Source organism: Chelonoidis abingdonii, chromosome 11, assembly GCF_003597395.2.
Source record: "Chelonoidis abingdonii isolate Lonesome George chromosome 11, CheloAbing_2.0, whole genome shotgun sequence".
Classification (NCBI taxonomy): Eukaryota; Metazoa; Chordata; order Testudines; family Testudinidae; genus Chelonoidis; species Chelonoidis abingdonii.
In genome coordinates, this window is record NC_133779.1 from 17,485,220 (window position 1) to 17,496,103 (window position 10,884).

Consider the following 10,884-nt stretch of genomic DNA (forward strand, 5'->3'; position numbering starts at 1 on the left):
GGGCGGTAGTAAGGGGGCGGGGCTGGAATCAAGGGGGAGGGGCTAAGATGGGTGGTGTCCAGGGGCGGGGCTAAAACAGTGGGGTGGTATCAAGGAGGCCTGGCTAAGCCAGTGTTGTGGGGCTGGGAGCGGGAAGTGTAGGGTCCAAACCAGTGGGGGACAGGGCTGGCATTGAGTGGGAGGGGCTAATCTAGTGAGGGGAGGGGCTGGTATGGAGGGGAAATAACCCCAGGGTAGGGAATAAAAGTATGGGGGGAAAGACAGTTACTGTGGGGGGTGGGCAGTCTTTTGGGGGAGGGCAGTCTGGGGGGGGTTGCCAGTCTCTGCCTCCCCCTCCCCCAGGCCCGTGATGCAGGTGTCGGAGGATGTATGTGCCCAGCTGGAGGATGAGCTGCTCTGTGAGTGTGACCCCCAACCCCTCTGAGACCCCCCCATGTCCCCTCTCTCCCTGCCAGTCTCCAGGGATGAGGATGCAGTGGGTGTTTGGGTGCAGGGTTTTGGGGTCCCCTTTCCCTGCAGTCTCTAGGGAACAAGGTGCAGGGGGTGTTTGAGTGCAGGGTTTTGGGGTCCCCTTTCCCCGCATTCTCTGGGGATCAGGGTGCAGGGGGTGTTTGGGAGCAGGGTTTTGGGGTCCCCTTTCCCTGCATTCTCTGGGGATCAGGGTGAAGGCTTTTGGGGTCCCCTTTCCCCATAGTCTCTGGGGATCAGGATGCAGGAGGTGTTTGGGTGCAGGGTTTTGGGGCCCCCTTTCCCCGCAGTCTCCTGGGATCAGCGTGCAGGGTTTTGGGGCCCCCTTTCCCCACAATCTCTGGGGATCAGGGTGCAGGGGGGTGTTTGGGTGCAGGGTTTTGGGGTCCCCTTTCCCCGGAGTCTCTGGGGATCAGCATGCAGGGTTTTGGGGTCTCCCTTCCCTGCAGTCTCTGGGGATCAGGATGTAGGGTTTTGGGGCCCCCCTCTCACTCTCTCTCCCCGCCCCCTAGTCTGCGAGGATTGCCGGCTGTACTTCCGGGACGTCTGCCCCCAGCACGGAGCGCCCACCTTCATCGCCGACTCGCCCGTGCCGGCCCGGGCGCCCTCGCGGGCCCTGCTCTCCCTGCCCCAGGGGCTGCTGGTGAAGGAGCGGCCCCAGGGCGGGCTGGGCGTGTGGAGCACTCTGCCCGCCCTGCCCCGTGGCTGCATCTTCGGCCCCTACCAGGGGGAGGTGGTGCTGGAGCACGGGGAGTGCACCCTCTTCTCCTGGGCGGTAAGTACCCCCCGTGGCCCCCCAGCCCGTCCTCCATGGGGGTGGTGATCCCTTGGGGGAGCAGAGGTCTCCCTTGGGGTGCGGGAGGGGGTCAGTCTCTCTGGACATTGACCCCCTCCCTCTGCCCCCCCCAGGTACGGGAAAACGGCTCCTATTTCTACATTGATGCCTCTGATGACTCCAAGTCCAGTTGGATGAGGTGAGGGCTGGGGGGCCCCTTCCCACCCCACTAGCTCCCGCATGACACCCCAGTTCCTGCCCTGCTGGGGTACCCAGGGGTCCCTCCTCTGGGTTGGGGGTTCCTCATTGCCCCCCCCTCTGCCCAGGGGTCCCTGCTCTGGGCTGGGGGTTCCCCCCATTGCCTCCCCCCCTCTGCCCAGGGGTCCCTGCTCTGGGCTGGGGGTTCCCCCCATTGCCTCCCCCCTCTGCCCAGGGGTCCCTGCTCTGGGCTGGGGTTCCCCCCCATTGCCCCCCCCCCTACCCTGCCTCTATGTGTGTTCCTTGGATCCGAGGACGCACTGGGGTGTCTCCCCCATCAGGCGGGCGGGCTACGCCGCCTCTGGTCACTCAGCTGGGGGTCCCCTGTCTCTGGGCTGGGGTGCCCTCCATTTACCACTTGCCCGTCAGACGTGGTGCTCTGACCACGGGTGCGATCTGGTCCTATTAGCACCGCACGTCTCTGCCGCAGGGTCTGCTCTGGAATGGGGAGAGGTCCCTTATAACGGGTGGGGCAGCCTTAAGTGACACCCCCCTCACCATAGTCCTCAGCTATCACAGGGTGCGTCGGGCACCTTGATGGACGGTACACCCACGTCTCGGGGGCACAGATAGCGTGGTCCATGGCTCGCCTTCCACGCGCAGGCCAGGACACAAAAATGAAAGCCGTCGTTCGCAGTAACCGCGGGCGGGGCGCATCGGCTACTACCCCAACCGCGGGAGCCTGGCAGGGCCATCGGCCCGGCGCCAAAGAGCGCTTCAGGTCTCCTGGATCGCGGGAGGAGTACCGCACCGCGTAACTCTGGGCTCTCCAGCTAGGGTACACGTGGTGGGGGGGCGTTCTCCGGGCAGGGCGGTTCGAGGGGTCCAGCCCGCATCCCAAGATCTCTTGGAGACAGAGAACAAGCCCTGCATAGCCAATCGGCAGTGTCACCGCAGCCTCCGTGGAACCCCACCCCTGAGCGACAGAGAGGGTGGGGCTGTTTCCTTGGGGGGGGGGTCACAACAGCCTCATGTCGCCGCCCCTGAGGCCAGCAGGGCGATAGGGCTCGCATACTGCTGTGGTGAGGCAGTTAACAGCAGCCCCCCCATATTGCCACTCCCTGAGGACAAGAGGGGGCGGGCGCTGCAATCCTCATGGGGAGGTGCGGGTCCAAAGCCCTCCCCATATCCTCCACCCCTGACGAGGTACAGAAGGGGGGTGGGGATCTCGCAATCTCTGTCGGCGCGCGTCCGAGAGAGATCTACTCGCGCAACCCTGAGGGTTGTCCCGAGGAGAGCTCCGCCCTTACATAGAGTTCGCACTTCTAGCCCTCCCCCCCCCCCTCCGCTGTAAAACCCTCAGAGGGCGCATTTCAAGTACGCGTGGGTAGGTGTTTCGGGGGAGGGTCGCGCGCGAGACACAGATGTCCTTCAAGACCTGCGCAATGGACCTAGAGGCCGGGCCACGCGGGTTTGGCCAGACCAGCGCCCACGCCGCCCTGGATATGGGGCAGTGCCGTCTAACCCTGTGTGTAGACCACCAAGAGATAAGAGTGAGAATGTCTCCACAGCGTGCGCAAATCGGCGTGAAGTACTGATTTGAGCAGGCCCCTCACTCCGTGGGGGCTTAATCCGAAAACCTGGGGGCAAGATGGTTCATACACGGCGCAGTACCTACCTCCACCGTTCTGCGGTGACATGGCCTCGTCCCGCGGGGGCAGCTTGGCGAGCAAAGTGGCCTGGGCGCGCCGGCTCTACTAGCCCGCCTTCTACACGACTGCTCGGAGGGTCAACCGGAATCCCGCGCTTGCGCGGCTCGGGGCCATCATGTGGCCGCCCTCTAAGGAGCCGGCTACTACGTTGACTTCTTTGGCTCAGGGGACGCCTTATGGGTGTTAAGAGATAGAGCGCGCACTTGAAGAGTGGAGATCATTTAGACTTAGGTATGCGGGTGCGGCTCTCCTACAGTGGCAACACACCAGGTGACCCGGAAAATCGCCTTCTCTGCCCGCAGAGTGGACCCCTCATAATACCATAGCGCGGGGCCCAAAAACCATCTTTCAAGAGCGGACACGTCACTCAATTAGATGGCTGGGTGGTCGAAGCACGCGCCATTGCAGGGGCAACTACCGCCAAGGCGCGGCCCTCAAAGCATTTCAGGCGCCTCGTCAACTTCGGTGGGCCCGACCAAACTCAGCCGCCAGTCTCCCCCGGGGCCACCAACACTGGCAAGGGCGTCAAAACCTATCTTGGTCCCAAGGGGCACACTACGGGCGTGGCCTAAGAGGCTTACCCTGGGTCCTGGGACTAAGATCACTGCGCACCTGTACGGCCTGTCGGGGACGACGTAGAGTACGGAGTGAGGTGAGGGGGCGCTTAAATTCTGATGTTGCCATAAGGGATTGTGGCTGAGCGCCGTACCAACATGACGAAGGCATGGAGCCCAAAACCCCATTGGCGAGCGGCAATTGTGCCGCAAGCACAGCGACCACGCGTGCCGGTCCAACTCTATGGATCTACGAGGGGCCGCGGCCCCAAAATCTTTCGCGGAGAGTCCGCGAGATCCACCGCATAAATGGCGGCCCTGCATATGCGGTCAGAAGAGGGCGCCTCTACACCCAGCGGGCCTGAACACTTCCATTTGTCCGAGTGGCCTGTACGCCTCAGACGCACTAGGGCTGGCCCAAGTGACGTCAGACAAGCCCATTTCCGTGTGGGCCCAGGGTCGGGAACGGGGGGTGACGGAGGGTGGCTTTGTGCCGCCTGCGGCACTTCGCACAACTTGAGGAGTGCCAAATCAGGGAGACGATTCTCGCTCAAAGCTTTCACTGGCATAGGGACTACCTGGCCGCCTCCAGGCTGGGGTCTCTTTCCACCTCGTAAAGGCAACCAAACTAGCGCAAGACACAGATCGCTTGCGAGTGTAACTCTCTGGTAAACGCAAGATGTCAGACAGATGTCACTGCACATTCTGGGCTTAAGATACGGTCGCTCGCAAGGTATGTGACCACAGGCTCACACGTCCTGGGGTATGACTGCGTTATGAAAACAGCACCCCAGTATAAAGATAAACAGGTCTCTTGAGTCTGCCGAAGAATAGAGTACGCACATAAGACCAAGAGTAGAATGATATCTTATGTTAGGAGGAACTCATCTCTATCATAGTTGACGAAAAGGGAGACGTCTTGGTCTCATGTGCGGCTAACATCGGGGTAGTGGTGTGGTGGGGCCCCTGGGAGGCGATCTGGAGGGCGAGGGGCGCACGAGAGTGCCAGGAAGTGAGAGATTGAGAGGGGGAACGTCTCGGTTCAATGCGCGGGACACCCTGTGTTAGATGACGGGGTGAGTGTCACTTAATGTGGACGCTGCGGCTAAGAGTGCTGAACAGTCTTGTAATTTTGTCGGCGCGCCAGGAGCTGGGGGGAGATAGTGAGCGGGGGTTGAGAGCTGTTGAGTCGTGGCTCGGGACGTGGGGTCAGCGTAGGGGGTCAGTAGGTGCGAGGGGAGACCCGCGAGAGAAATCGTGAGGTGGGCACAGCTGCGGTTAAGGGCTGGAAATGGGGGTATTTCTGGGCAGTGGCCCGAGAGAAGAGAGAGAGAGAGAGACCTGGAATATGTCTGCATGTTCTTGTGCTGAAGCCACCGGCTAGTGTTCTCGGGGTTCGGTCGGCAAACTGCTGATTGGTGGTGGAGGTGCCCTGGGGGGCTCAACAGAGTTGGGCGTCAACAATAGCGAGGCACGATCGACTTCAGTCTCTGGGATAGCGTGGTGCGGCACTAGTATGGTGGGAAGCGTGGGGGTATTGGGAGCGCGCCTGGAAATTAGCGTGGGCCCTTTGTGGCGGGCCCTAGCGCTGGGGTTAGAGACCACCGCCTTGTGTCGGCACGAGTTTTTGGGGGTGCCGGCCTAGGCGGTGGGGGCTCCGTGGGAGCAACTGGGGTTTTGGGGTCCCGCCGTGGAAGTTAGGCGTCCGAGCTGAGGCTAGGTGCGTTGGGTGCACCAGGCGGTTTCGGTCGCTCCCTTGAACTGGAGTCGGTTTAGGCCCTGAGTGCTGGCGCATGAGGGTGTTTGTGGGTGCTCTCGGTGGTCAGGGGCCTGGAAATCTGGGGCCTTCCGGGTCGCGTCAGCGAGTAGAGGAGCTCTGCGAAATGGGTTTCTACTGTGCCGGCTGGGTGTTACTGTGCATGAGCCCCTGGGAGAATGCCTGTGTTTGGGTGCCGGGCTCTAGGGACTGGAGACTAGGGGCCGAGGGCGCTGGGGCTGAGGCTGGGGCCCGGGGGGAGCCGGCCCTGCCCTCAATTGGAACTGGGGGTGGTTTGGGCCGCTCCTCAGGGCGGCTGGGTATTGTGCCTCTGGTAGGCCCTGGCGTGGGCCAGTGGCACACGCTTGCACAAATAGGGAGGCGTTTCGCCGGGGCTTCGTCTGGGCAAGGCACCGTCTCACCTCGCCTGCGTACAAGCACGTGGCGCCAGTGAGTGGGATCGCGGAGGGGCGCGGGCGGCAAGGGGGTGGGCCCCACGGGAGCTGAGGCTCCAAGGCGCATACGGCCGGCAGAGGGGTGCGAAAGCGGCCCTTCAACCTGCCGAGTGCTGCTTCTTGAGGAGGGCCACCGCTTCGCACCTGGACTTCCCTACGCTAGGGCCAGAGCCTGTACTCGTATAAGGTGGGGCGCGGAGCCTGCGGCTGGTCGCGCTGGAGCGGCCGCCGAGAGGGTTTTTGGGTGGCTGAGACTGCAGCCGGCGCCAGCGCCGTTCCTTCGGCCCCTGCCCTACACAAGGCAGCCGCCGAGGGGAGCTCTGCCTATCGAGTAGATTGGCTGTGGGGAGAGTCTAGGGTGCAGCGGGGTGCCTTGGAGCAAGGTACGCGGGCAGCCGGGTGGGGGGCTCAGGTGCAGCAGCGGGCAGAGCAGGAGTGCGCCAGCTTCCAGACGGCCGGGGCCTCCTCCCTGGGCCAGGAGCCCCTGCAGTGGTGGAAGACGCACCATGCCCAGTACCCTCTGCTGGCCCGGGCAGCCCGCCAGCTGCTGTGTGTGCCCGCCACGGCCGCCCCCGCCGCCTGGCTCTTTGGGGAGGCCGGCCAGGCCGTCTACAGGAAGCGGGCGGCCCTGGCGCCGGAGCACGTCGACATGCTGCTCTTCCTGCACGGCAACCGAGCCGTGCTCTGAGCCGGGGCGGGGGAGCCTGGCTGTACCTCCTGCCCTGGGGGGGGACCCAAGGCTGTACCTCCTGCCCAGGGGGGGACCCTGAGCTGTACCTTCTGCCTGGGGGGGTGGGGGTAGGGGATCCCAGGCTGTACCTCCTGCCTGGGGGGGAGGTAGGAGACCCCAGGCTGTACCTCCAGCCTTTGGGGGGGGTACCCCAGGCTGTATCTCTTGGGGTGGAGTAAGGGGTCCCAGGCTGTACCTTCTGCCCTGGGGGGGACCCAAGGCTGTACCTCCTGCCCTGGGGGGGACCCTGAGCTGTACCTTCTGCCGAGGGGGATGTCAGGCTGTACCTCCTGCCCAGGGGGGGACCCTGGGCTGTAGCTTCTGCCTGGGGGGGGAGGTAGGAGACCCCAGGCTGTACCTCCAGTCTTTGGGGGGGACCCCAGGCTGTATCTCTTGGGGTGGAGTAAGGGATCTCAGGCTGTACCTCCTTCCCTGGGGTGGTGGGGGGACCCTGGGCTGTACCTCCTGTCTGGGGGGTGGGGGGTAGGGGATCCCAGGCTGTACCTCCTGCCTGCGGGGGGAAGGGACTACGGGTCTGTCTCCTGCCCTAGGAGGGGGGGACTTGTGGGAGCCCCTGCTGCCTCCCCCCGCAGGATCCCCCCTCCATGTTCACCCCCTTGCACCAGACACGTCATACCCAGCGCTTCCAAGCCCCCGGGGGGGGGGGGGCTGCCCCATGGGCCCACCATCCTGATGGCAAACAGCAAGCCCCCCCTCCCTACGGGGGGGAGGGGATGGTCCAGCAGTGCTGGGGGGGCGCGAAGGAGGAATCGTCCAAGTTCTTTAGCTGGGGGGGAGTGAGGGAGGGGCCCATAGGCAATGGGAGGTGGGCGAGAGAGGAATAGTCCATGTATGGTGCGTGGAGGGGGGTGGTGTCTGGGTGAGAGAGGAATAGTCCATTTGTGCTGGGAGGGGGGAGGGAGAGAGGGGTGTGGGTGTGTGTGCGCGTGCGCGCGCGCGGGCCTGAGAGGAATAATCCATGTGTGTAAGTGGGGTGTAGGAGAGGAATAGTCCACGTAAGCTGGGAGCTGGGGTGAGGAAGGCATATACCATGGGGGGAGGGCGAGTGGCAGAGAGGAATAGTCCATGTAAGCGGGGGGAGGGGGGGTTGCAGAGAGGAATAGTCTATGTAAGCTGGGGGAGGGGGAGGGAGGAATAGTCGCTGGGTGCCTGGAGGGTCACAACACAAGGACAGAGCCAGAGGTCCCCCCACTTTCCTTGGCAGCCATCTATGCTGGGGGGGGGATGTGGTTGATACCCCCCCTGCGCCTGCACTGTGATGATTGACTGTCGTGCCCTCCACATCCCCCTGCCCCCAGGCTCAATGGGGGACTCCCCATGCCCCCCCCCCCGCAGCAGCAGCCCCAGGATGCAGCTAATAATTGCAAACCAAAGAATGGAGCCCCCTGAGCTCCCAAACCCCATTCTCTGTGTCCCCGCAGCCCTGCACTGCCCCCTGGTTGCCCCATTCCTGCCCCTGTGACCCCCAGTCCCCCCACCTCCCTGCCTCCAGTTATCTGTCCCACCCAGTCCCTTTCACACACCCCCATCCCCTTGCTACAGCCCCACCCCGCATGTGTAGCTGAATGCTGAGATTGTGCACCCAGAGTTTTGAAGTCCAAGCAGAAACGTTCCCATGAGTCTAAACCTGGCCCAGGCCCAGACCCAGCCTGCGGGTGGGTGAGCAGCCTGTGGCGCCTTCCCTCACCCCCGCTGGCCGCAGACCTGGGCTGCCCATGGCAGGAAAAGAAACCAAAAAAACCAAACTAAAAACGAATAAAAGAGTTTCTATTTTACCAGTGACGCCTGCGAGTGTAACTGGGGGAGGGGGCTGCCCTGGGGGGGACTCATGCGGGGGAGAACAGGCCTGGGGGGGCACTGTGTTAGGGGGAGCCGAGATCAAAGCAGGATGAGCCCAAGGGGCTGTGTAAGGGCTGGGGCAGCGGGGGGATTGTCCCAGTGTGTGTGTCTGGGGCCAGGGATTCGCATGAGCCAGACATGGGGACCGGAGCATGTGTGCCCCCTGCCCCCCCAGTGACTACCTTTGACCTCCTAGCACCTGGGTGATGGGTCATCAGACCTGGGGGGTTGGCCCTGGCAGCCTGTGACTTGTGTGGGGGGCACTGGGAGAGAGAGATTAACCCTTTCCTTGCTGCAGCAGGCAGCCAGCTGCCTCTTCCATGAAAGCTGGTTTTGGGGGACGGGGGGGGCTCCCCAGCGGTGGTTCTTGGGGGTGGGAGTAGTTTCCCTTGAGCAAATACATGTGGTAACACATTGTCAAGTGTTGGGGCATGGGGGTTTGGGTCTCTGGGATGGGGGTCATGGTCCCCCAGAGCTGGTACTCACCGATAGGTGCAGTCATTGTCCTGTCAGGAGTAGATGCGTGGGTGATGGGGGTTCGGGAACTGATTTTCTTGGGGGAGATGGGAACTGAGTCTCTGGGCTGAGGGGTGCAGGGTCCCAGGATGTGTGTGCTGGGTCTCTGGGTGCAGAGTCCCTGGAGGGGAGGGTGCTGGGTCCCTAGGGAGCAGGTGCTGGGTCTCCGGGCTGGGGGATATGGGGTCCCTGGGGGAGGCAGGTGCTGGGTTTCTGGGATGGGGGGCAGGGTCTCGGGGGGGGGCAGGTGCTGGGTCTCTGGGCACAGGGTCCCGGGGGTGGTTGCTGGGTCTCCGGGCTGGTGGATGCAGGGTCCCGGGCTGTGGGGGGGTGCTGGGTGTCTGAGCGCAGGGTGCCAGGGGCCAGTCCCGTCCGCGCCCCCTCCCCTAGAGCCGGTACTCGCAGATGTAGTACATGCGCCGGGTGCAGTCGTTGTCCCACCACTTGCCGTCGTCGGAGGAGAGGGAGACGCAGTTCTCCCGGGCGCCCCCGTTGGGCTGGCTCACCAGGTGGTCCTGGTACCAGTCGAAGAAGGAGACGCGCTGGCCGCTCTCGTACAGCCACAGGCCCTCGGCCCGCCGGTCGTGGATGCCCACCCAGGCCGGCCAGTTGAAGGGCTGGAAGGCCTCGTGCAGGTAGCGGCGCAGGGTGGCCAGTTCGGCGGCGTCGGCCGGCATGGCCAGGTTCCCGCCCCGCAGCCGGCACAGCTCCTGCGCCCCGTCGTAGCCCTCGAACTGCTTCACGATCAGGAAGCATTTGGCATGGAGCCTCCGGCCCCGCAGGCAGCCTGCAATGGTGGGGGGGGGAGTCTGTGACCTCTGATTGCCCCCCAGCTGTGCAAAGTGTGACCTCTGACCCCTGACCTTCGTCCCCCCTGGACTGCAACCCACAGGTGAGTATCTCTTCTGGCCTGCCCCCCAACCTCACCCCTCTCACCCCATGGGGGGGGCTGACAGGGCGACCTGTGCAGCTTGACCCACTGCCCTTTGCCCTTTGACCCAGGGCCTGATCCACATAACACAGGGGCGGTTCACCCTGCTGACCTTTGCCCTCTGACCCAGGGTGGGCTGCTGTCCCCTTTGACACCTTTTTGGTCCGCAGCTGGGTCCCCCTCTCTGCCGACCCCTGACCCAGCCCCCACTGACCTTTCCTCTTTGACCCAGAGAGAGGCTATGCCCTCTACCCTTTGCCCTCTGACCTGGGATGGGGCCACTCCTCTGCCCTTTGCCCCTTGGAATGTGACTGTCCCTCTGACCTTTCCCCTCTGACCCCTGGAATGTGACCGTCCTGCTGACCTTTCCCCTCTGACCCAGGGTGGGGGGCACCTCTGACCTTTCCCCTCTGATCTGGAGTGGGGCCACCCCCTGTCTGTTGCCTCCTGACCCCTGGGACGTGGCTATCTGGCTGGCCTTTCCCCTTTGACCCACCTCTGACCTTTGCCCTCTGACCCCATGGATGGGGGCACCCCTCTGACCTTTGCCCTCTCCCCCACCCCGCACTCACCGTCGATCTTGCCGATGTCCTGCTGGTTGCGGGTGCTGGTCTGGCTGACGACGCTCAGCCCCTCCTGGGCCTCGGCCAGGCGCCCGCGCAGCTCGGCCAGGCCCTGCGAGAACTGGGCCAGGCGCAGGTCCATGGTGTAGAACTGCACGTTGAGCCGGTGCACGGCCGCGTCCAGGCTGTCCAGCCGCGAGACTGCGCGGGGGGGGCACAGCGTCAGCCATGCAGCCCCTCCCCCTGGGCCCCCCAACATCGCTGCCCCACAGCCACGCAGCCCCTCCCCCGGAGCTCCCCGACCTCCACAGCCCCTCCCCCAGAGCCCCTCAACATCCCTGCCCCCATCCCCACAGCCACGCAGCC

The 10,884-nt window shown here is 64.0% G+C and overlaps 3 protein-coding genes across 3 annotated transcripts in view; 1 reads left to right on the top strand and 2 right to left on the bottom strand.

Moving 5' to 3' along the window:
* The window catches only part of LOC116817991 (DNA-directed RNA polymerases I, II, and III subunit RPABC5-like), a 256,942-nt gene that overhangs the window by 219,943 nt on the left and 26,115 nt on the right, over positions 1–10,884 (bottom strand). The gene's annotated exons all lie outside the window — the stretch shown is intronic.
* LOC116829345 (PR domain-containing protein 11-like) lies at positions 346–1,658 on the top strand. The gene is made up of 3 exons (XM_032788119.2): positions 346–398; positions 981–1,243; positions 1,378–1,658. Exons 1-3 carry the CDS (start codon positions 350–352, stop codon positions 1,444–1,446), a joined length of 381 nt encoding a protein of 126 aa, XP_032644010.1. The 5' UTR covers positions 346–349; the 3' UTR covers positions 1,447–1,658.
* The window catches only part of CLEC11A (C-type lectin domain containing 11A), a 4,209-nt gene continuing 2,644 nt past the window's right edge, over positions 9,320–10,884 (bottom strand). Inside the window, exons 3-4 of the mRNA XM_032788114.2 lie at positions 10,528–10,719; positions 9,320–9,811 (exon numbers count right to left, since the gene is read on the bottom strand). Of these exons, the coding sequence (XP_032644005.2) occupies positions 9,411–9,811; positions 10,528–10,719 (593 nt within the window). The 3' untranslated portion in view covers positions 9,320–9,410. The remainder of the gene's footprint in view (positions 9,812–10,527; positions 10,720–10,884) is intronic.

Coding starts and splice junctions, on each gene's coding strand:
- LOC116829345 (XM_032788119.2), top strand. CDS start 350: ATGCAGGTGTCGGAGGATGTATGTGCCCAGCTGGAGGATGAGCTGCTC. Junction 399..980: donor GCTGGAGGATGAGCTGCTCT/GTGAGTGTGACC, acceptor CCCGCCCCCTAG/TCTGCGAGGATTGCCGGCTG. Junction 1,244..1,377: donor GCACCCTCTTCTCCTGGGCG/GTAAGTACCCCC, acceptor TGCCCCCCCCAG/GTACGGGAAAACGGCTCCTA.